Source organism: Archocentrus centrarchus, chromosome 3, assembly GCF_007364275.1.
Source record: "Archocentrus centrarchus isolate MPI-CPG fArcCen1 chromosome 3, fArcCen1, whole genome shotgun sequence".
Taxonomy (NCBI): Eukaryota; Metazoa; Chordata; class Actinopteri; order Cichliformes; family Cichlidae; genus Archocentrus; species Archocentrus centrarchus.
In genome coordinates, this window is record NC_044348.1 from 19,685,403 (window position 1) to 19,710,241 (window position 24,839).

The following is a 24,839-nucleotide window of genomic DNA, read 5'->3' on the forward strand; positions in this document are numbered from 1 at the left end:
AATTTACTAACACTTTTTTTTCCCCGCACAGCCATTTACAAGGAACTTGGAAACCAATAAATGTCGCAGACGCTTTCACTTAATTAAAACAATAGATATCATATTGCAAGGTAAGATGTCAGTCATACCACAATCTCCTGCACATGGCAATTTACTGCTAACACATTATGAGGGAGGGTGACACAAATAATAGCTATTAAACTGTCAGCTAGTGCAGGCTGGATCACATTACTGAAATTAGCCTAAGATGCACTATTATAAACAATGCCACCCTCTCTTAACACATACATGAATACTAACAGATGAACTCACGTATATAGATGCACACAACACTGCGGACAAAGTAGTATAAAAAACAGAGTGAAATAAGCATGCATTTGCCCTTTATATAAGTTATAAAGCTGCATTTACTCTTTTGAATATTTTTGAGAGTCAAAAATTGCTTCTTTGTTCATTTGTACCTCTTTGTCTTAACCTGGATTGTCCACTATCCACCCTGCAAATACAAATACCCCAGAACACTAACCTCCCACATGAGACCAGGCCTAGCATTTGATTAATGATGTGATATTCTCTCATGTTATTTGGATTGGCATGACACCAATGTTCCAGTTCATACAGCTGAAAGTGTAATTCCAAATGTAGGGATATAGTCCAAAAGACCTCTTATAGTAAAACTATGGGCTGAGGCAGTGTCACTGAATTAAAAAAGCAATATCAACATTGAAAAAGGCTATGATTCAATAGGTGAAAACTAAACAAAAACACATTTTCCTTTCTATATGACTATATGAGTCAACCGTAAAGGTTCAGCGCTGTCTTGGCACAGAACAGCATACACAGGCAACACTGACATCTGCTGGTTTAAAAAGGCTTAAAAAAATTGTTTTTAGTTTGTTTTAACATTGTCTAGGCATGAATGCTACTTTTTGTTTATATATATATATATATATATATATATATATATATAAGATACTTAATACCTATTACTTATACGCTTCTCGATTTCTCAATTCTCACTCCTGCATCCCTCTAATTTCCATTTAACATGGATTAGTTGAGTGGTGTTAGGCCCTTGTCAGCAGAATTAATTTATTTATGAACCTGTCATTTATAATCATTGATCAGGATGCTCTCTGTTAGCAAACTAATGATATGCAAAGGTAAAAGATTCCCTAATTATTGTGTTTGGTCTAATTGAGGCTGTGCGCTTCCACAGGAAGGTTAAGAGGGAAAGTGACTGCTGCCCTGACTACCACAGTTCCAGAAATGCCAGCAGAATCCTAATTAGATTCATTAGGACTGCACTGATGAAAACACACCCACACAGTCATTTATTGAGACTTTGTTTCACTACAGTACTTAATCTATGAAAATGGAGCACTCTGACCAAGACCGTTGCTTGCTGTCTCATTTAGAAATAGAATTAGATGATTTATCCCACATCAATGCAGTTACTTCTCACCTGTGAGCTTGCTAAAGTTTAAGAAAAGTTATATCACCACAGTCTTAATTTGTTTGAACCTACAGATGAAGAAATGTATTTATTTTAGCCATATAGCCAAAAATGTATCACAGTACAACATTATTAACATTGTTAACATAGTCGTGGTTGTCCATCCTCTTTTACACCTAACATGGAAAAGTTTAACATGAAAAATTAAAAGTGTGAAGATCAATAGACGTGGGATATATCTTTTACTAAGATATTAAAATATGTGGCAGTTCAGAATAGCTGAAAGGGAATCTGTATAGTGTTTTTAATCTGTTTATTCTGATTTTATAATAAAGTAATAGAGCATTATACTGGGGACAATAACAGTTACTGCATGTTACTTGCCCCTTAATAAGCAGCAAGACAACCAAAAACTGGGGGATACTTTCCAGAATTAAAAAAGCATTTTAACTGTGTGACAACTCCCCAAATTAATATAGCGATCATACAGAGTTTTTTGATTCTTTATTTAATTGTCACCAAATTCAAAACATGCTCTATTGCAGCAGATATTCAGAATTGTTGTCTTTAAAGAAATCCAACTGGATGAGCCCAAACTTCCCTGTACAACCTGGGATGTCGGGTGTTTCTGTGTTATTAATGTTTGACGGTCTTCAATATGAAGTACCAGATGGCATCAAAGGATTTTGCTTTCATGGAAACTAGTGTTGTGGTTGGTCTTTCTTAAAAATAATAATAAAATAAAAAGCTAACAACACTAACGGCTTTCTAAACTGCAAAGGAGCAAAACAAAAACAAAAAAACACTGGGCTGTAGATTTGTGTATACCAACGAGCCTTATCTGAAGCTGCAGAGAATTTAAATGATTTTCACTTTCAGTCATACAGAAAATAACTGAGAAACAGCTGTTTGGAAGGTATCCAGTCAATGACACTGTGCAAACAATCCAGATGTTGCAACAAGAAAAGCTCATTATTCTACTAAAGAAGTCTATATACAAAATGGTTGATATCCCACTGTATAAGGAATGCAGAGTAGCTTTATTAAAACAATTCAAACACCATCATCAGTCATCACCTTTTTAAGATGAATATGATCTGATTAAATATACATTAACAGCAATTAATAATTGCTAAATACTGCATCACAGCCTCCAGCAAATCACAAGACAGATGCATTGTGGGTAAATATCTGGCATTAGAATGTCCCGGATTTATGAAGTCACTTAGACGTGAGTGGGGTGGAGAGGGTGGCACTTCATGTCTTAGCTTCAAACAATAATTAATTAATATTAGTTTGAGCTTTGAGCCCGACTTGTTCCTCCCTCTCAGCCTGTCTGTCCAATCTGGGACTGAGGCCCTTTTGTGCTGAAGATGACAAGCGAGAAACTCCATTAACTGTTAGTGCTCCACTGTCTATCGGGCAGATATAGTCTGCAGATTCATCAGGTTTCCTCTTTCTGAGGTGACTGAATTGGGTGAAGCCCAGCTTCTTCGGCTAAAAACACACAAAAAGGCCAATACATTAATAAATAATATTGATGTCATGCTGCAACAGCAACAAAACATTTCACTGATTTAAATAGTGATCTTACCTTTACTTTTGCAGTGGTAGTTAGGGGCACATGACCCGTGGCATTGCCATATTCTCGTTTTTCCTGCATGGCCTGAGGCCCAACTAGAGCAGAGAATGCAGTAGCAAGGTGACGACGGAGCAATGTCTTCTGTGGGGGAATATTTAAAAGCAGGGCCAAAGTCTCTGAGCTGAAGCGAGGCTCCAGAATCTATGTTGACAGAAGAAAAATCAACATAATTAACACTCTGCTTACATCTTAAAAATATTTTGTTGATATGATCGAAAAGGAAAGAATGACACTTGTAGAGAAGCTCAAAATTTACATTTACTTACAATCAGCCCACCATGAACACCACTGCCACGTAGATTAGGAGCATATTCAGCTAAGTCAACGGCTCTCAGCCACTCCATCACACGATGGTTAGACCACTGCACTACTTCTGAAGGAGAAGGATGTTTCTAAAAAACAAAAAAACATTGAAAAGTACAAACTAGAATCATACCATCTTCCATTGCTCCTGTAACAGTTTGGCCCTCATTCTAAACACACATTCATAAGTAGTCTTGAAGCATTTTGAAAGCAGATATATGTATCTGTCGCCATCTTGTGGGAAATTGATGTGACTACATCAACAAGAGCAGTATAATATCTTGTATTCTCGAAGCCTAGAGTGTTAACATTTAACATTTTTGCAAAGAATATAGCGTAACATGAAACAGCCACCATGTACTGCCACATGCATTGATTCCACAGTGCTCTGGAGCTCTATGTGAAGCATAAAACTTTCAAAAGATTCTTTCAAAAGTAATACCTCCTCCACAGGTCTACGTCGAAGACAGTTGGGGTTGAACTTATTGGCGTGAAGCACATGAATTGCACACTTAATACTGAGATGGTGAAGTTGGCTGGTAACCTTCAGAGTCAAGAGGTCATTCTGAGCAAATAGAAAAAAATCATTAGGATGAACAATTTGGTACGAATTAATTGTAAGAGGTTGTTTTAGGTTTTTAAGTTAGATTTCAAAATCGGATGAATGCATTTACAGGCCACCACTTTAAAAGAAAATGTAGAACAGAATCGAATAGAATAGAATAGCCCTTTATTGTCATTGTACATGGTATAACGAAATTATTTTGTTGAAATCGAATGAAATAATGCAACATGTGCAGGATTAAGTCTTACCACTGTGAGATATTGTATCATCCGACCATCTATTCGAGCTTCATGGAACTGGTCTTTATACTGAGGCAAACCAATATCATCCAGCCAGCCTAAATGGGTGAAAATCAAACATGAATCCATTTCATTGACTAAACTTTAATGCTTCTTCACATGTTAAAAACATGTCCACTGGAACTGCTTAGTTAGAAAAGATTTATTGATTTAGAGGGCAGGTTATAATTGCAGTTTTTCCAAATATATTTCACACATTGTGTTTCTTGGTTTGGTTTCATATTCTGGTTGGTATTTCTAGATCTGATTTACACAAGAACACATAAGCCTGAGATGTTTAAAATATTGCATGCAAATAGGCTTACGGGTGACCCAGATGTGATCCAGCTCTGATGATTTCTCTATAACTTTAGTGGTGAATGCCCGTAGAGCAAGCTGCAGCTTCTTCCTGTGCAGTGGATTCTTCATACCCATTTCCTTAGGTCAGAAAGAACAGTTTGTCTCATTAAACAAAGACTGGGGTACACTGACTCTTTCCACACATGCAATTCTGACGAGGTTTATCTAACCTAATATTTAAACATTTAAAAATTGTTTTAGTTTATATGGAAGGTCACTGATTTCTAAATTTAAGATATTATTGTTGTTTAGTTTAAACAGTTTATAACTCTTTTGTATTCCAACCTTCTCAAAATCCTGAGGTGTGGCAGACAGAAGTGTTTGTCCATTTTCAACCCACTGTCTGGTGAGACTAACGTACTGGCCCAATCCATAGTCCTCTAGCCAGCCACACACCTGCTCCTTGGTCCATTGACTGAATGGAATATTCAGATCACTGACAGAAAATAAAAATAAAAATAAATTATTAAATTGTTATTTTATTGCAAGACATTTATTCAAAATGAATACAGTAAATTTACAGTAAATTAGTAAAACACTAAATCAGCCAATGGTCTCTTTTCATTTTCATCTTTTCATTTAGGTAGTGAAGAGGATGTGGCTCAATAATTACACCACAATATTTTAAAATAGCAAAACTACAGTGGTCAATCAACAATGCAAAACCCTTAAAATAGGAGCACTCTACTACAAATCAGATAGCGCTTACCGTGCCGAGTCAAATGATTCAGGGGTTCGGGTCAGTCTGGGTCCAGCAGTCGCGCGCAGTCCCCCTCTTCTAACGGCCCAGAATCTGGATCTGTTGCAGGGAGGCCTCCAGACTGGGTTCTTCGAAGTCTGTATGGATAAGAGAAAATTATCTGCCTAAAATACTGCCAATTATTCATTCTTAAACTAAAAAGTCTATATATGCAGTTATGTGAAAAAGAGGGTTTTCACAGGGCTCCATGTAGTCCTGTAAGAGAATAAGAAAACACTTACTGCCTCCATAGAAATTAAGAGGATAAGTAGCAGCCAGATGCTGATAATCAAATGCACTAAATTAATCTATCATCCGCAAATGTGACCACATCAATAAAAGCAGAGGGTTCTGGCAGTTTGCTGGTCTAAAGCATTACAGTGTGTTAAAAAATGCCAGAATCTTTGCAGGATTGGCAAAAAAAAAAGAAAGAAAAAGAGAAAAAAAAGCCCAACAGTAACATCTCAGACTCTACAGCTCTCAGTTAGCATGTTAAATGTTAAAGAAAACCTGTCTAAAAATAATAGGGCAGCCCGGCTTAGGTTTGCAAAATTTCATCTGAACAAACCACAAGACTTCTTGAACAATGTTCTTTGGACAGACTAGAACAAAGTGGTGATGTTTGACCAGGATTCATAATGCCATGTTTGGCAAAACCGAACACACCATATTAGCACAAACAGCTCATGTGGAGGGGTGATGATTTGGGCTTGTTTTTGCAGCCCAGGACCTGGGCACCTTGCAGACATTGAGCTGACCATACACTTCTCTGTATACCAAACTGTTGTAGAGTCAATGTAAGGCCACCTGCCTGACAGCTAAAGATTGTCCTAATCTGGATTCAACAGGACAATGATCCCAAGCACAGCAGCAAACCTACAACAGAATGGCTGAAAAAGAAAAGAACCAAGTTGTTGCAATGACCCAGTCAAAGTCCAGACCTCAACCTGACTGAAATGCTGTGGCAGGACCTCAAGAGAGCTGCATATAAACAAATGCTCACAATATTAACTGAAACAAAGGAAGCGTGGGACAAAATTCTTCCCGAACAATGTGAGAGACAGAACATGATTACTTGAGTTATTGCTGCTGAGAGCAGTTTGACATGGTGCTGAATCATGGGGTGTACTTATTTTCACTGAGCTGCATACAGTCAAAAATATCTGTAAATTTGTATTTTTTCACATGACTGTAAATTTTTCAAGGGAAACAAACAGAATATGTGAGAATATAAAATATTACCTTTTTTTTCTTTATTGCCAAAACTAAATGTATCAATTTGATGAGAAATTTGTGCAGTAAGTGTTTTGTTTTTTTTTTTTTTGTTTACTTTCCACCAAAAAATAATGTCATTGGAGTAGCAGGACAATACATGCAAGTATTTATTAATTATTTTTTAACAACTATACATGCATTCAATCCATTAAGTCATGCTTCACATGAGCCACAGATTACATGGCACGTTCACAGAATTTAGTGTATCAGTGCATTTTTTTCTTTTTTGCTTTTATTTTTTTTTTCCTGCTTTGTGATCATTTGGTTAATGCACTTTGTGTTTGATGAGTTTATGTTATGCTCCCAAACTCACTTTCCCCAGAGTCTCTGAAGCTCCTGTTATTCTTCATGTATTCTGGTGAGCCCACAGCTCGCTGGCCAGAATGAACGGGGGAAGTATCACTTGAAGTGCTGTCATCAGTTTTTCTCCAGCTTTCCTTTAGGAGGTTACAAAAACCACAGCAGATGTAATATAAATTACAAAGAACAAAAATGATTCAGATTATTAAGTGTATTCTAGAGGGCGGGTTAGACCATAAAAAAAAAAAAATTATAGATGCATTCGATTAGTTGGAAATTTGAGTTTATTATGATAACATAAGCAGGCAAAGCTCTGCTGTCATCCTGCCAAATAAAACACATTTGATTGATTGCTTCTATAGATGATTACACTGTTTCCTGTAATTTCGGCATGCTTAACGTTGAAATACTGATTATGATGGTGAGGACAAAGTTAAAACCCATAAAAGTTCTTTGTTTTTTTCCTTCATTTTCATACCAAAGACGACATTAAGAGGAAAACGGTGCATGCATGGTGGTCTGCTGTTACACAGTACTCTATTCAGTAGAGACTCTCAGGATACAGACCATGGAGCTCAGCAAATAATTCATCAGTTAATGCCCCATGAAAAAGAAAAGGATTAGAGGGTAATTTTACAAGGTTTGCTCTTTATGGTGGAGGCTACAAGATAGTCACCTCACTCCAGAAGGCTGCAGCAGAGTGAAATCAGGGTGGGGCTCAAGTTAAAATTGGTCAGTAATGCTGTGGACGGGTGGAGCTGGGATGAATGTGGTCAATCAGAGCAAGAGAGAGGGGCGTGCTCAGTATGAAAGTCTATACCATGATCCATCTGCTCTGTCAGGAGGCTCTGCAATTAGCTATGATCAAAAGTAGTCTGGTCGACATAGAGTGGTTTGCGCCAAATATGAATACTGTCTTTACACGTGGGAATTACAAGGCCATAGCCTTTTCCATAGACACGGGGAACTGATTCTGCAGTACACCAAGGTTTGTTACAGAACACCAGCAGTCATATAATAAATAACCATAAACAGCACTCAGGAAAGCTTGATTTAATATGCTGGGATTTACTTTGGCTTGAGTCTCCGTCTTCACTCCCAGCTGGAGACCTTTGACTCAGTATTCACTGCTGCTGTCTCCGATCCCATTTTGTTCTAACAGAGAGGAATTCACAGGCAGCGTCTGACTTCTCATTTCACTGGGGCCAGTCTGGATAAACCAAGCAGACATGAACAGACAAGAAAGTGACTTTTCTAAATCATTCAAACAGCTACAATCTCTAAATAACAGAGCATGTGCAATACAGTGTGAATACAAATTATTTCATTCTGATTCTCTTATGCGTTCATCGCAGGAGAAATGGTATAGTAGCCTGTAACTATAAAGGAACTAAGTAGGGGAGCATTATGAGCGAAGAGATAGCTTATTTACATGAACTGTATGACAATTTAAAAAAAAAATACCTTTTCTGTAGGTCCATTTGTTATGTCATTCATGCTACTTGATAAAGTCTGCGCTTCTAATCTGTGAAGACAATCACAATCAGCTCAAAAAAAAATCCTACTAAGAAATAGTGGAATGATCCTTTAATGAAAAAACTGCTGCACTACCTGGAATCGCTGTCTTCTGGACTGATGAAACTGATGTTTGTTGGGATGCAGAGCTTATTGTCGAAGCCTGTAGTTAATATAAAAGTTATTATACAATTAAAATAAGTTAGTCAGCCTATAATTGTATTCAAATATTTATAGAAATAATAGATCGGCTTATATTTTTTTTTTTTTGGGGGGGGGGGGGGGGGGTGCACACACTTCAGACTTCACATCCTCAGATTTTGCACTGGCGGTGTCAGCATTCTTCATCACACCCTGCTCTTCTTCCTCACTGCTGCTTGACAGGCTCCTGCCATTTGACAATGAATGGACAGCAGATGGTGCTACAGTAACAAAGAGAAGGATTTTTTTTTTTAATCCACTCAAATATCAGAATCAGTTTCTCTTTAAAAGAGAAAGCATGATTGGCTTCATCATGCTCAAATGTCATGAGCACTGCAAGGGAATGATGAAGGAGCAGGTAAGCTGATTACCTTGCCTTGTGTTGTTAGAGACCTCTCTGAACTGTCTGCACTGATTCAGGAGCAGAGTGAGCTCTTCAATACGTCGGTCCTACAGACAACAAGGTAAGAATTGTGCAACAAAACACAATTTAGATGTTTATCTGAAGTTAGGAAACATCATAAAGGACTACCTGCTTCATTCAGTTACTGACCGATATACTGCATAACTGTTTCTCATCCACCATATGGCCTTTAGATCAAAGTAATGGATAGGGAGGGGATTGACAGAGGCCGGGCTGGAAATCTTAGTTGTGGTAACCAGCTGCGTGGAGTGTGTGTTTTTTGAAGTGGTGCCCATGGCTGGTTTTGCTATGGTTCTCTTAATGCAGCTCACTCCAAAATTAGGCTTGGCAGAATGGGGCCTGCTTAAGTGTGGCTTTGCCTGAAATGGCCTGCCTTGGGGTGTGTGTACGTGTGTGTCTTCACTGGTGTGCCACATGTAAGTCAATGTCTGTGGGTCTTTAAAGTCGAAAATACTCTGGGAGGGAGAATACAAAAGCCCCTCTGTGCTATAAATGGTTGGAGGGGTGGCGCCTCTGAAAAGACACAGCCTAAAAAGCAGTTACATTATAACCTTCTAAGACGCAGTGATGCTAGCATAGCCATACACAGGCAGTAGGACAGTAAGCTGATGACCATACACATGGAAGCTTTTACTGTGTAATCACTCACAGCTGAGAAAGGATAGGTTTACAGGTCAATGGCAACTTACCTTTTCATCATTGGCAGCTACCAATGATTTCATTCCACTCCGAGCCTCTGCAATTCTTGATCTATAAGGAGAAACCCAACACTGATCATTAATCTGTATAGGCTGCTGCTTGTGTCGTATAAAATTTGATATGAACAGATGTATTATTAGTATATAGTTATTTAGACAATAAGGAAAGGCAAAAACACATGGTGGCAAATCATCAGTTTATTCCTCACTAAAATGCTCCCAACCATTTATTTTTAAATTTATCCAAACCATTTTTTTTTTACCCATCAAAGAGTACTACCACCTAAGGAATATCGCCAGGATTGTGATCAATACTGATTTTTAGAGACAGGAAGACTATCGTTCATTTCCTCGGTTTAAATTATTGTAATGTTTTTTTTTTAAACAGGTATCAATCAGAAAGCATTAAATAGACATCAGATTGTGCAAAATGCAGCAGTCAGACTTCTTACAAGAACCCAGAAAACATATTACACCAGTCTTAATGACTCTACACTGGCTGCCCATTATTGATTTTAAGATTTTACTTATTACCTTTAAAGCCCTTCATGGCCTGGCCCCAGAATCTATACTCAAACTGCTGTTCCTGTACAAACCAGTATGCCTCCTCAGACCCTCAGGCAGAAACCTGTGAACTGTTCCCACCTCACACTCAAAGACAAAAGGCGATTGAACCGTTTGCTGTCAGGGTTCCTCGACTGTGGAATGACCTGCCTGACGAAATCCAGGTTGTCCCGTCAGTGTCTTCTTTTAAATCACTGTAAAGACTCATTTATATCATAAAACTTTTTGTAAATTTTAGGATGGAGTTTAGCTCCTCGGTTTGATGCCAGGAGGAGACACAAAACCCTTTGGGGTTGCATCAGGAAGGGCATTCAGTGTAAAAACATGCAGATCTACCCACTGTGGAGACCCCTTGTGAGCAAGGGAGCAGTGGAAAGTAGCTTCTTTGTATAGCTTTATATTTTTTGACATTCTGAGGTTAACTCCATTTTATCTTTTAAATTTTAGATTTTAATGTTAATTTTAAGTTATTATTTACAGTGGAATCACATTGTATCTTATTTTGATGAGTCTTGTTTGGCCTATTTGAATTGATTATTGTTATAATTACTGTTGTTGTTGTTATTAGTCACAGACATATCTAGGTACATAAACACAGAAACTTTCTCTTTAGCATTTGCACTCATATGGACAAGATTGCTATTAAGTGATAATGATTGCACCAAGCAAGAAGCCCAGAGAAGCCTTCATCTATGACAGACAAATTTAATATATATATAGATATATATATATATATATATATATATATATATATATATATATATCTATATATATATATATATATATATATATATATATATTATATATATATATATATATATTCAATAAAGATACAGAGAAGAGAAGGGAGGAGAGACACATCAAGTTATTCAGGAAACAAGCTGATGATTGTCAAAACTACCCCTCAGAGCAGAAGGAAATGAAAGATAATGAAATAGAGAGGCATGTCTGGAGAAGGGAAATAATGAGAGATCAAAAGTAGACATGGCCGGTGGGTTTAGAACAATTTTCATTATGTACGGCTCAGGCTTACATTTGGTGTTTAGTCTCTTCCTGTACATCTCCTCTGAGAGAGAGAGGGAGACAGAAACTCATAAGACAGTTCACTAAGGGCTGAGACTGACTTTTTCCATAGTTGTTACTTTCACTGAAAGTTAATGAATGCAAACAGGAGTCATTAACTGTGTCACCTATCAGGCTGGGTAACTTTGAGAGAGAGGCTGTTGTTGGCAGGTTGGCTGAGAGCATGAGGCTGGCAGCTTTGCTTACCTCTTTCTGTGCTCTCTGTGGTTAGAGAGGGTCTGGCCAGCAGCTGAGAGTGCAAGCTCTCAATCTCAGCATTTTTACTGTGCAGAAGCTGCTGAAGGCTGCTGATCTCTGCCTGTGGGTAACACACAGTGAAAAAAATGTTAGCAAACAGGAAACGCAGTGTACTGTGTGTGCTATTTAAACAGTAACACCTAAAAGCGTTTGGACATCCATAAAAACAAGATGTGTACGTGCATTTAGATTTAAGTACCAGCACATGTCCTCAAGTGAAGCCCAAACCTTTTTCCACCATTGCTTATATATGAAAACCCACCACAAAGCACATAAATATCACTTCTGTGATGTTTAGAGTACCAAATGTTAGGTCATTGCTATCTGGAGTTTATAGGTTGTATTGAAGCAAGTTACAGAAGGAGCACACAGATGGCAATGAAGTTAACTCAGGCTGATCTGTTTGCCAGTGTTTTCTATCAGCACGCAGAAGGAAATGAACTGAGGAAAATCAACCTTTTGTCTCAAATACTGATCAAGACATTTTGCCCTACTACCAGTAACCAAAGCTCTCACCTGAGAATTGCAAGGAAAATATTTCTGTAAGATGTAGATTTTTGTTCATTTTGTCACTCTGCAGATAGCAACATGTCTTTGACTTACACAATTATTTAAATTCCACAACAAACTTTGCCAACCTCCTTTGGCAATTAAATAGCCTAAAGCCAGTCATGGTGTAACTGTACAGTTTGCCAAGTATTGTTTACAAGTGTTTGTCTGTTGTGAACAAAAAGATCTATAATGAAATTACCAGGAGTGCCTTTTGAATCACATGAGCAAGGAGACTAAACAAGTAGAAGGATGATGTCAAAATGAAGCATGTTTAATCTACAGATTATAGTTGCTATACCAGAAACACAGCAAGAAAGTCTTGGAGAGCAATGTAGAAATAATGGCAGAGGTAAAGATTTTATCATAATGGAGGACAAATGGTGAGAGCAAGTAAAATGAGGGAAAGTCTAAAAAGTTAATATCACTGAATCACTCCAAATGAGAAAAGTAGTGTATTAAATAGCTGTTATTATTAAATCTATTTCCATCATACTTTAATTTAGAAAGTAAAACATCTCTCAGACTTCCCAAATAAACATAGGTGTCTGTGAATGGGAGATCATGTGCAAAAGAGAATGACTCACTTAACTGGCAGGAACATCAGATTGGACAGCTTTTAGGAAAGTTGAGTGGACAGTTAGCGGTGGAATTTGGGCACTGATGGTGTACTGCAAAGTCCAACACACCACATAAATCTGAACTTTCTTTTACCTTCGTTGCTTTGAGTTTCTTCTCATACTGTAACTTCTGATCCTCGAGCTGCTCCACTTTGTCCTTAAGAATCCTGAGTTCCTTAAATAAGCCCTTAAATAGAAAATGTAAGAATTTAAATTTCAGTTGATGTTAGTAACTCTGCACAATGTTTTTTTTTTTGTTTTTTTCTCACACAAGCGCATGAAATGCAACTCTTAATTGTGTCACGCACTGATAGCAGATAAATATGATTAGTTTTGCTGGTTTTTCTACAGTGACAAAAGTGCTGTCGAGGATGTTTGGTGAGTGGTTGTTGCATTTTCATCTAAACCTAAGGATCCCACACACTAAAGTAAGACAACGCATGCTGTGCACAATGATATAAGTCATGCAAGCAAGCTATGCCTACACTTTCTCCTCCACAGTAGTACTTTTGCTCTGCATCTGAGCTACCCTCTTCCAGGGTAGTTGTGTTTCCATCAGACCCGTTTGGAGCCACCTCCAGTTTGTTCATCATCCCTGAGGTTTTGTCACAAGGCACCCCCAGGTTTGAGTCCTGGCTTTCAGTGGACTCAGCAGAGCACTCCACGGGAAATCTGCTGTCAGCTGAGATCTCCAGGGCCTTTTTCTCCTGGATCTTGCTATTGATCTCCTTCTGAAACTGACATATTTGCTCCTGCAGCTCACTAATGAAATTCACTACAGTCTGCCAGATGCAGTGGGAGAGAAAAAGATTGAGAGAAATGTTTAGAAAGAAAGGCGAAACATTGTGGGCAGATGTGTAGGTTTGTGTGTGAATATATTTTAATAAAAGTCAACCTTTAAAACATTTTTTTCATTATGTCTAATTAATCCTGTATTTCAAAGCCTTAGAAAGTGTGAAATGAAGCAGGTATTTGATTTGAGCCCAGTGTCACACACACACAGGGCCACATCTCTTTTCAAACAGGCATTGTTCAGCAGTTTGTTGTTTTTTTGTTTTGAGCATGAGCAGTATTTTGGTTTTATCATAACTATATTTGTTGGTAATTTACACTGATAAATGTCAGTAGGGGTCAATAAGTGTGCCTCTTGTGATCTTTTCAGAAGCGATGCCTGTCAGTGTTCCTTCAGAAAGCAGCCAAGCAGCCAAGTTATGCTGGGACTGCGGACAGAGGAAGTCTCATTTGGGGTCCAGTACAGCGGATATGACAGATGATCCAGAGTGCTATGATGGCTAAATTTATCTATGAGCTTGTTGGCTCTACAGCAAGGAAGCATGTGTGGAAGCATGAATATGTGTGGGCATGTTTGTGTAGTAGAAGCAGCACGTGGGAGACCGGTAAAGTAAAAAATTTTTTTTCTACTCTATTTAGTCTAAGCAGCTGGGAAAGTTGGATTTGTAAACACTGCAGAAGCAGCTCAGAATGAAAAAGTGACTGTGAATTAGTTAAAAGCTGCAATCTACTAAAACACAAAGTATTTCACTGTGGTAACTGCTTTTTTTTCTGCTTAGAAATAACAACCTTTACAAAATTCAGAAATACTCAAATGTTTTTTCTGGAAATATGTCTTTTAAAAGGGGTCCCTTTTTTTTCAAGAATGACCCAATCAACCTTTACCCACCACCAAGAACAGAATTTTCTGGGCTGAAGCCTACACACACTCATATTTGGCCTGTCATCCATCATACCAGCTGCACTGTGCTTGAACTCTTTTGACCTGAGGATACAAAGGCTCTTTGACTGGCAGTGTTTTGACAGTAACTACATACATTACAGTATCCTGTCTAGTAACAGTCCTGCTTTCCCTGCTTTCTCTATCTAAAATGGTCACTGAATGTCCAGGATGTCTATTGCTAACCTAACACATTGGTCTTGAGCAAATACAGGATTCAGTTTGGACTGACAAAAAAAATATTAAACTCCTTGGAGACTTTTTTTTCCTCTAGACTTTGCCCAGGAACAACAGAGCCAGAGTTTGGTTAAATGTTTCCCTCCATCTGTCCAGAAAGTGTTTACAGTCTTCCATAAAATCAGCAGCAGACTTCAGGGTTAGATCCGTCAGAACACAAAGCAGATTTTTTGCAAGTACCCTCGTCATTCCAGGAAGAGTTCAAATTTCCAAGGACTTAAGTAAACTAGAAGCCTGTGAAGATTTTAGATTATCTAACTTCTCCTTAAAAATATGGGCAGCAGAACCAATTGTAAAGTTATTTACAAAGTGAATAAAACAATGAATCCATTTCTGGTGCTACTCAATGTGGTCACTTTTGATGGATATACATTACCTTTACATAGATCATGACAAACAGTGCTACAATGCCTACAAACAATATTTTTAATTGTAATTAAACATTTCTGATTATAAGGAACAGTCCTATTTAACTCAGCAAGAAGCCCTACCTCTGCTTTGTGCTGCCTTTCACCCCCATGGCCCTGTTTTCCTTCCATGTCTGCCAGCTTTAATTTCAGGTAGGACACCTCCCCCATAAGACTCAGCTTCTGGTTCTCCAGTGACGCCCTATGCAGGAGTTCCTGTCATCAACAACGTTCAGCAAGAGCATGAAGCAACACAAACAGACATACACAAATACATTATTCCCTCAATACTTACTGAACAAAGGCAACATTAAGTATGAGACACAGCAAGCTACCAGCTCTGTAATGATAGTCCCTTCTGGTTTTAGAAGCTATTTGAGTGGCTAAATATACACAACCCATGACCACTATTTATAATGCCCATTTCACAGCTCACTCAAAGCACACGTTACTGGGGGAGAGAGTGAGAGAGAGAGGTGGCAAAAGCATGCTAAACATCCACAGACAACATCAAACTAACTCGTAATATCTTCAACAGGTGCTTTTCTTATGTCCTGTAAACAGTTGCCTATCATAACCTGGTGCTAAGAGAGACTGCCGCTAAATGGCTCTCTGACTGTCTGTGCCGAATCACTGACAGGCTTGAGAGTTAAGCCAGACTATGCAGGCAGATGTATTACTAATTTGGTTGATGTCAAGCAGGTGCTAAATCACTTAAAGCCTAGAAATGAGCATCGGAGGCAGGCAAACTATACATATGGATACATCCATTTAAAAGGCTGACTTTGGAAAATATCTGAGCTTCTTCTAGAGTGCACATGGAAAATATTAGCGCTTTGTCACCAGAAAGAGATTTACGGCTCAGGTCCAAAGCCTCATAATGACCATGTCTCCAAGACACAATTCCTGGCTGCCCTTTGATACTCTGCACACATAGGCAGCATGGCACAGACAAGTAGACATCGCAAATCAAGTTCACAGCTAAATCAGATAGGCAAGACACAATTCTGGCACTCAGGAAATTTGTCAGAACTCGCCGAAACAGTAAGAAGGAGTTTGAGTAGCAGTATAAGAATAAGACATACTACCTGGTCCATTTTCCAGTGTCTGCGTGAAGTAAAAGAAACCAGAGTGTAATGCCTTCATGGATGCTGTGGTTTCAAGTGTATATGTGGTTTCAATAAATTTTCATAAGCCCGTTCCATTCAGTGTTCTTTGGACTATTTAACAAAGTCTTTGAAAGTATACACATACTTGTACACTTGTAACTCTTAAAGGAGCGCCACCTCATTTTTTTTCTCCAGCCCATCTCTCCACCTTTTTCAGCTGTTCCTCCTTCCTCATTTGTTCCTTTCTCCCTCCCTTCCACCCTCCCTCTGTTGTCCTCTCTCTCTCTTTCTCTCTCCTCTCCCACTGTGTCTTTCTCTGTTAATGCCTGTTTGCAAGCAGTTCTGGTGGTCATAGATTAGAGGTGTGGCTACTAATGCTGTGATCACCTGCCCAGACAGACCAGTCTGGCCCTGCATGAACCAGACAGACACTCTTGAGATGCTGTCCTGGAATGAGTCTGAGCGTCCTAAATATTTTGGTTGTTGGGGTGACCTGCAGCCAGATGCACTGGAATCTTAGCAAGAATTTTTTCCAGGAAACTGAACTCATCCTGAATAACATTCTGCAGCTTATGAGAGAAACCTGGAAGTGCTTGGGAGTCAAATTTAAAAGACAGAGGGACAATCTGGGGCCCTGTCACAGTTAATTACATAGGGGCAAACCAGTACTGACATAATATTAATGCATGTCTGACTTTGTTCAGGCAATACAAGTCAAGTATTTAGTACAGAGAATGTTCAGTGTGAGATGTTTTGACACAATATGATTTGAGAGCAGTTCAATACCTGCTGCAACATTTCCTCTGTGGAGTTGAGTTTGTGCTGATGCTCCATCAAAGAACTCTCTAAATCGCTGATCTTCACCCCCTGAGCTTCCACCTGGTCTGTCAGCACACTCACCTATGTGTGTTTGCGTATGAGGATGGAAAGCTATTAGACATAAGAATGCATTTTCTAAGCAATGGTTGGAGAATAAAATGGTTTAATCATCACTTAGTTCCAAACTTTATCACATAAATGCAGCCTGGGCCCAGCACAATTCTTCAGGATTTAGATTTTCTCTTTTACTACAACATTTCTCACAGTGTACTATTTATTAATATCAGCTTTTCTCGGTTAATGACTGCTGCTCATTTTTGTTGAAATTTCTACATTTGTGCCAGATCAAACAGTGTAAACATTTCCTTTCTGAAGAAATGAATGTTTCTTTGTGCCGGGGTAGGTGCTCGCCACACTTCAGTGACTCCAGCGATTTCAGCAGAATCCAGGTTAAATTTAAATCTGCAAGGAAACTATTAAGGCCACATAATAGCTAATCATATGCTAAAAGGCTGGTCCAACCAGTCACGTAGAATGGATTTTCCAAACAAATGGTTTATGTGCAGCCTGAAGAAACAAATAGGGCACCTGACGTCTCACTCACACACACACACACACACACACACACACACACACACACACACACACACACACACACACACACACACACACCCACAGGACATGAAGCTGCTAGCCTCAACCTGTCTACGACGCACTTGTTGAGCAGTCCTGAGTGCTAAACACACCTACACACATGCACACAGACAAACAGATCACACAGAACAAGACATTCAAGTGTTGTAACAACACCAAACCCACTTTGAAACTGTTGCTTCACCCACAGTTGAACAAAAACACACAATTTCGCAACATTTACAACACAGTACTGCGACCTACCTTTGTCCTTTCACCTTCCTTCTCTCACCTCTCTTCTCTAACACTGCTATCTGATATGAGCACTGATTAGATTTAGTTCCTTCTGTAGGTGTAGTGTCATGTGTCTTTTTTTTTTGCCTTTTTTTTTTTAAAGCAGGATCATTCACAGTGGAACTGATCCGGCTTTATTGTAACATTAAAGCTGATACTTTGCCACTGCAGCAATGTTTTCATAGGTCATATACATTTTATAAGCATAAGCAGATGGAGATTTGATTGATTTGTGTTCAAAAATGCATGAAACAAGTGAAAAGTATCCAGAGAAATAAGTAATCTCACCTGCAGAATTAGTGACTCTTTGTCCCCCTCCAGACGTGATAAACGCTCCTGGTAAGACTCACTGTTAGCATTTGAATGGAGGTTTCCCTTCAGAATAGAGGTCGGCAGTTAAGTTCACTAGTTACACTGCTAATAGAGAGCAGCAGCCCAATGGGTCAAATCTGGATTGCAATACATATGCACAGATGGAGCCAAACGCACACATGCAATTCTCAAACTTCGTATTGTGCCAAAAATATGTTTTAAAACTGTAAGAGGTTTACAAGTCCTAATCCAGCATTAAAAGTTGTGTAGAACATTTCACACCAGCTCATTAGTTTGGGGGAAGTGTTGGCTGAAGTCTGATTTCTTTTTAGTCAGTGATATTTCAGAACCATCAATGTCCAAGGGAAGTGAAGCGCAAACAAATGACCTTTTTTTTTTTTTTTTTTTTTAAGAGATCCAGGCTTTCAACAACAATCATTTAAACAATATACCCCAGTCTCCATAATTCTGAACAAACTACTCATGCATTTTGCCATAAATTTAAAACACTAAAACAGTCCTGGGATTATACTTTTAAAATACATTATTTTAGCAGTAATACTTGTGCACTGCATACTTTACATAATTTGTCGCTCACACTCGTCTTGGTATATCCTCATTGATATTTGTCTTAGTACAGTTTTAATTGTACTAATTCCTGGCCTGTTAAATTGTGACCATCTGTTTTATTCTTGCCCTATGTTTACATTTTTCAGATTCTGGTCCTGCTCTTAACAAAATGTAATGTTGTGGCATGAATAAATAATGTCATAACAATAACGTGACTGGTCTCCAGAGATGCTTAAATCTATTGATACTTGTCTTCAGGTCTTAGACTGATTGTCATTTTAATAAAAATTCAATTAAAAGTCCAAATATGCTCTTTCAAAATAATATTACTGAACCATTGTGAAGGTTCAAATTGACACTGTAGTTGATACATTCATTTTTTTTTTTTGGGGGGGGGGGGGGGGGGGGTTGAATTGCTGAAGAAGATATTTTCATGGTTGTTATACACATGTGTGTTTGGTGGTGTGGGGGGGGGGGGGGGGGGGGGGGGGGTAAGTGAAAAAGTTAAAGCTAATACTGTGTTGTCACACAGTATAATGAAGTCATATCTAAACACTAATTTCTAAATCATTAATTTTCCCCTTGCTTCTTAGCTCAGATTTAACATATGATTGGCTGATATATACATGAAAAGCCTTCTTTGTTGGAATCCAGTAAGAATTGCACCAAATGGGGGCAGTGATAAGTAATGACTTTAATGGAAGCAAGATGGCATGTGCTATCCAAAGACTCCATAGGTTAAAAAGGCAGGAAATGATCTCAGCCTGTTTATAAAGTCAAACTATTTAACTAAGTAAGTATGCTCACTGGGCAACCGCTGTTTGCTGCACCGTTAGCTATTCTTTAAAAAAATATATTTTATAGCTTCTTAAAAAAAAACAGAAATAAACAAAGAAATAAAGCATTTGTGAAACCAAATGAAGAAAACAAAACATTTTTATTTAACAGTTACACTTAAACAAAATGGGCACATTTCTCTAATCGCATAATAGAAAAAAAGGTTTCTGGTATTTGTAATGTTTTATAGTTAATACCTCCTTTTCTACACCACAGGGGACACGTGTGTGTGTGAGACTGCATGTGTTCTGCAGCACACCTCTTCAGTTCAAAAACTAAACACATCTTCCCTCAAATTATCTACCATGGCAACTGTAATTATACCGTAAAAGCAACAACACTGCAACAAAGTAAACAAACAAGACCCTGCAATTTCTGGTTCAGTATGAAAGTATGAAGAGTAGACATGCAAGTGGAAAACATCTTACCTTTCTGAGCCAGGCAAAATGTTTGTAGAAATCAATATCATACTCCATCCTGCAGGCCCATTATACTGCAGGTCTGACTTTTAATGTTAAAAACTAAAAGAATTCAGCCCCTGGTAGAAAGCAGAACACAAAATCCATAGCATTTTAAAAAGAATGGCTCTTTACTGTGCTGTACTCTCTGTCTCCTACTTTTATAGAGCCTCCATATTGCAGTTGCAGAGTGTGCAGAGAGGATCGAGGTCCGTGTGGTTTGGAGTCTGGGCTGCCTGAGACTTTTAGAGCTGAGCTGAATAAGTCAAACTATGCCAGTTGGCTGTACTCCCTTTCTTTCTTCTTTTCCCTTTTTGTACTTCTTTTTAACTGCCCCTCTTTCTTTCTCCCGTGTCTCTGACATATGTACTCAAACTGCTACAGTGTTCACCGCACCTCAGCATTTTTCCTGCATCTCATGTGTGATCATTCATCTTTTTTCTGTCCTGACTTCCTTTCTCCTGCACCTCTTTCTGTTTAGCTCCAGTATTCTCTTGCACTGTCTTAAGTACCTTTCAGTCGAGCTAATTTTGTGGGGCTTCCTAAAGGGGAACAGGGGAGAGGAAACTTTCTGCAGCACATGCTTGTCAGATGTGGGGCAGAAAACGAAGTCAGTAAAGGCAAAGCAAAAGGGGAGGGGGCATTGTAGGCTTAAGGCGAATGTGAGTGTAAAGTTTACAATATCAAACCTGAGCTGAAGTAGAAGAGGGCAAATACTGTTTGTGGTTAACCTGGACGACTCAGACAACTATTGCAGGAAAATATAAGGGAGAATATAACAGTGAAAAACAGCGTGCAGCTGCTTGTGCTTTAACCAGTAGCTCTGGATCTCATTAACGGTGTCATTTGCAATAGATCCTGCTTGCTACTTCTTCACAGACAGGAAAAAGCCCTGCAGATATTGATGGCCAGGATCAAAGATCCCCAAATCATGCAGTTAATAAAATCCATCTTTGTGGCTCTGGTCTGTGCCAGAATTTTAGTATATTCATTAACTCAATTCTCTGATTGAACCCTGTATTAGATATTAGATATTAAATATTTCAGATTGAGGTATGAATTTGCATGCTAGATGTGGTAAATAAGTCTGTTATAGTACCCTGTCACATGGGGATGGGTGACAAACCTTTAAAACAGTACTCACCTCACCTTTTTCCAGCCATTTTAGTATAATATTTGCTGTATCATCAGATACTTGTTTCCTGAGAGCATCCTGTTCTTCCTCATTCCCCTGGCCCTCCAGCATTGCCCTGAGGGCCTCAGTCAGCTGAAGAGCCTTGAGGGCAGGATCCAAGGGTGGGGGAAGCGTCAGCTGTTGACTGCACTCTGGAGATTGATAATCTTTGCCACCTAACTGCATAAGAGTGCTGAACAGGCCTTCACCCATTTTGCCTAGGAGCACATGAAATCAATACTGTAACAGTCACACAGCTTAATTTTTCAAGCATCCTACTAACTTCTTACAACTTCCTGGGTATGTGTCTTAGTACACAAGTGATTAAGTCCGTTTCTAGCAAGCAGCGTGTAGCAAGACTAGTTCCAGAAATGACCTCTTGAGGGCACTAATATGCTCTAGTACAGCTTACTGAATGTAAATAGCATCATATTTTGACTGTGGCATTTCAAATCCACAAATTAGAGGTTCAGCATGTAGTAGCAGTTAGTGTAATCACCATGTCTAAGCTGCAGAAAGTGACTTTCCATATATGATGTCTGAAGTTTAAATAAAGGCACAGTAATGAACTCAGGACATATGGTGGACATGTGGACAAATGTATACTTTGTAATTATTGGTTTCCACTGACAGTGTGTGATTATTAGTTATTGTAAGTGGGATAGTTTCTCACTGAAGCATGCTAATGACTGAGCTGTCACCTCTATTAATAGAACTTTGTCTTCTGACCCTGTGCAACAGCACCACTCTGGCTGTGACAAAGAGCCACGACTAAAATGTGTCACCTCTGCTAGAAAACACAGAAGGGAAGAAGGCAAAAAGTAAGTCACAGCTTTTGCATTTAATATGCTGTGAGAGTTTTCAACCAATGAGAAGCAATAAAAGTACAAACTTACTTTAGAAATGAGAAAGAATTAAGAAGAAAAATTGCAAGAGTCATAATTGTTATCTCATTTAAAAAAGAAAATGCTGACTTTCACTTCTCCCAAACTTGTCTCTCACTCTGTACAAATGCTTTATAAACTCTTATCTTTGTCTTTAATTTGTCCATTACAATTTAAATATACTTTACAAAACTTTTCTGTGTACTGTATAGAAATGTGAACACCTCACAGTGAAATCATCTGGATACTTCTGGTTTTATGCAAGCCTGCAATTATACACTGAGCAGTCTTTTGAAATTCAGATAACACAAGTGGGACCTCTTACCAGCAATAATGTCATCCATTTGCTCCAGGGCAGCTTCCAACATGTGGCTGGCATTCGACGCCATGGCAACACACCGTCTTATAAAGGAGCAGGAGATCCTCGCTCACTGGTATGACCGGAATGACTGAGGGTGAGAGATGTTCAGCAACATGACAGAAGGCTGCAGACTACTCCTCTTCCTTGTTGCACTTAGATCTTTTTGCAGCAAACAGCTGAGTGACTTCCAAGTAAATAACCTCCTGAATGTGGCTTTTGGGTTTAAACGGTCCTCTCATTTTGTGACCAAAGCCTTACCCATTGTCAGTTCTGTTATCCACAAAAAGCCAAAGCTCATATATAGAATAGTTTGTTGCTTTGGTTTCGTTGTTTATTTGTGTATATTTTTGCTCTACAAAAGATATTTGTGAATTGTTTTGATCGGATGCTATAAAAAGTATAAACTCGATGGTATTTTTTAATGTTCAAAACCAAACTGTTTATTTCTTTTTTAGCCACAGTGGGTCACATCAGCAATCTGGATCATAGTAACTAGTTTTGATTGACATTAATAACAGAGAACACGATTCATAATGATAAGCAATGCACAATGAAGCCACTGAAGCTGGAAAAAGAAGCAGCTCAGTGAGCGGATGAACCCTGTAGGGCTTGAGTTTTGGTTTTATTTAGTTTAACTATTTGATATCTGACATTTAGTATCACGTTTTATTGCTGCTTTTAGCTAACAAAACAACATCAAAAAGCACAAGCCAGTAAAAAAAAAAAAAAAAGAAAGAAAGAAAATACATATTGTGGTAAAAGAATAGCTTTTATTGTGGCAGTGACCAACCTCACACCCAAAGAAAACAATAATTTGTGCATGCTAATGCTTGCTTGCAACCTCATGAGATATGGCATGTTATATTTACATTTACTAAACTCTGTAGATAACAACGTTAAACGTTAAATACAGTGTTTAATATGAACCCCTTACAGTTCAGTTCAGTAAAAACACAGATTACACGTATTGCAGTGTTTGTTTATATTGTTATTTGCTGACATAAATCATGTGGTTCTTACAGTAATTTACGTCTGGTGATTTATTCATCTAGTTTCTTATTCAGATACTTTGATTACTTTTTATTTCATTAGCCTCATAGCATAACTGCCTAAGCCATATTTTGGCCAAACTGAGATATCTCCCTGACTCTAGTTTGCTAACAGCACTGTAGATTCACCCATTATTGCCTGTTGTTGACGGAAAATTAGTTGGGCAATTATGCTACGAGGCTAGCGATTAATTACCTGGCTTTCATATTTTATTTCAGTTTTTAAACCGTGCAGTGTTATATACAGAATGGCCAACAGGGTGCATCACTAGTCAAGGAAAATATCCTTATACAGTGATCATGCAGAGCTTAATAATGGGGAAACAATGCTCTACTTTTGAGAATAGGCTTAAAACATACTCTTTGGTGAAGCTTATGGTGATGGCCAGATTAGTTGACCCTGTTACACTGCTAGAGGCTCAGGCTTCTGGTGGACTTCAGATGATGCACTGATCATTTGTTCTCCACTCCTATTTTTTCACTCTGCTTGCATTTATATAACACAACTGCATGTTTTTAACTTTTGTGTTACTCCCAGAGTCTGTGTTTTTGTCCTGTTTGTTGTCTGTGGACTATATGCTCTTTTGTTCTCTCTTCTCTTTCCATTCTCCCCCCAACTATGTCATGGCAGATGGCTACCCCTCCCTGTGCCTTGTTCAGCTGGAGATCTCTTCCTATTCAAAAGAGGTTCTTCTGTCCTACCATCGCAAAATCCTTGCTCACAGGATCATCTGATATTGTTGGGGTTTTACTTTACAAAATAAATCACCTTGAGATAGCTGTGGTTGTGTACTTGTGCCATATAAGTAAAACTGAATTGAACTGAATACAAATATTCTGAAATTCATGTGTTTCATCACTTGAAATGCAAAAATGTGAAAAAGAAGTGAAAAATGGAAAATTCTCTACACCTATTTAGCTTACAGATGGATATCTATTCGTCTTACCACCTAGTTAATTTATCAGTCCATCTTGAGAAAGCGCATGTACACTAAACTGCTGTTTTATTCCTACTATTTACACTGTAGTACTACATGGTCTTTGAGTTCTCAGAACCCAGGCAGATATTAGATGCCTGGGGGTTAAAAAAGCTTTCCTTGTGATTTGCAAAACCTAACAAACCCTGGCCATGCCCCTGGTTAAAAGCACCATTC

The 24,839-nt window shown here is 38.5% G+C and overlaps 1 protein-coding gene across 1 annotated transcript; it reads right to left on the reverse strand.

Moving 5' to 3' along the window:
- Nucleotides 1-1,508: 1,508 nt before the first annotated feature.
- On the reverse strand, nucleotides 1,509-22,696 carry ppfibp2a (PPFIA binding protein 2a). The gene is given in 29 exon segments (XM_030725927.1): nucleotides 1,509-2,953; nucleotides 3,051-3,239; nucleotides 3,365-3,490; nucleotides 3,844-3,966; nucleotides 4,215-4,303; nucleotides 4,571-4,682; nucleotides 4,890-5,040; nucleotides 5,314-5,389; nucleotides 5,392-5,441; nucleotides 6,932-6,947; nucleotides 6,950-7,044; nucleotides 7,981-8,038; nucleotides 8,041-8,128; nucleotides 8,383-8,443; nucleotides 8,530-8,545; nucleotides 8,548-8,596; nucleotides 8,731-8,855; nucleotides 9,006-9,084; nucleotides 9,748-9,791; nucleotides 9,794-9,808; nucleotides 11,354-11,386; nucleotides 11,590-11,701; nucleotides 12,904-12,996; nucleotides 13,295-13,591; nucleotides 15,270-15,401; nucleotides 17,081-17,194; nucleotides 18,329-18,415; nucleotides 21,362-21,609; nucleotides 22,601-22,696. Coding segments are annotated over 29 exon segments (2,958 nt in total). The 5' UTR covers nucleotides 22,665-22,696; the 3' UTR covers nucleotides 1,509-2,737.
- Nucleotides 22,697-24,839: the final 2,143 nt, after the last annotated feature.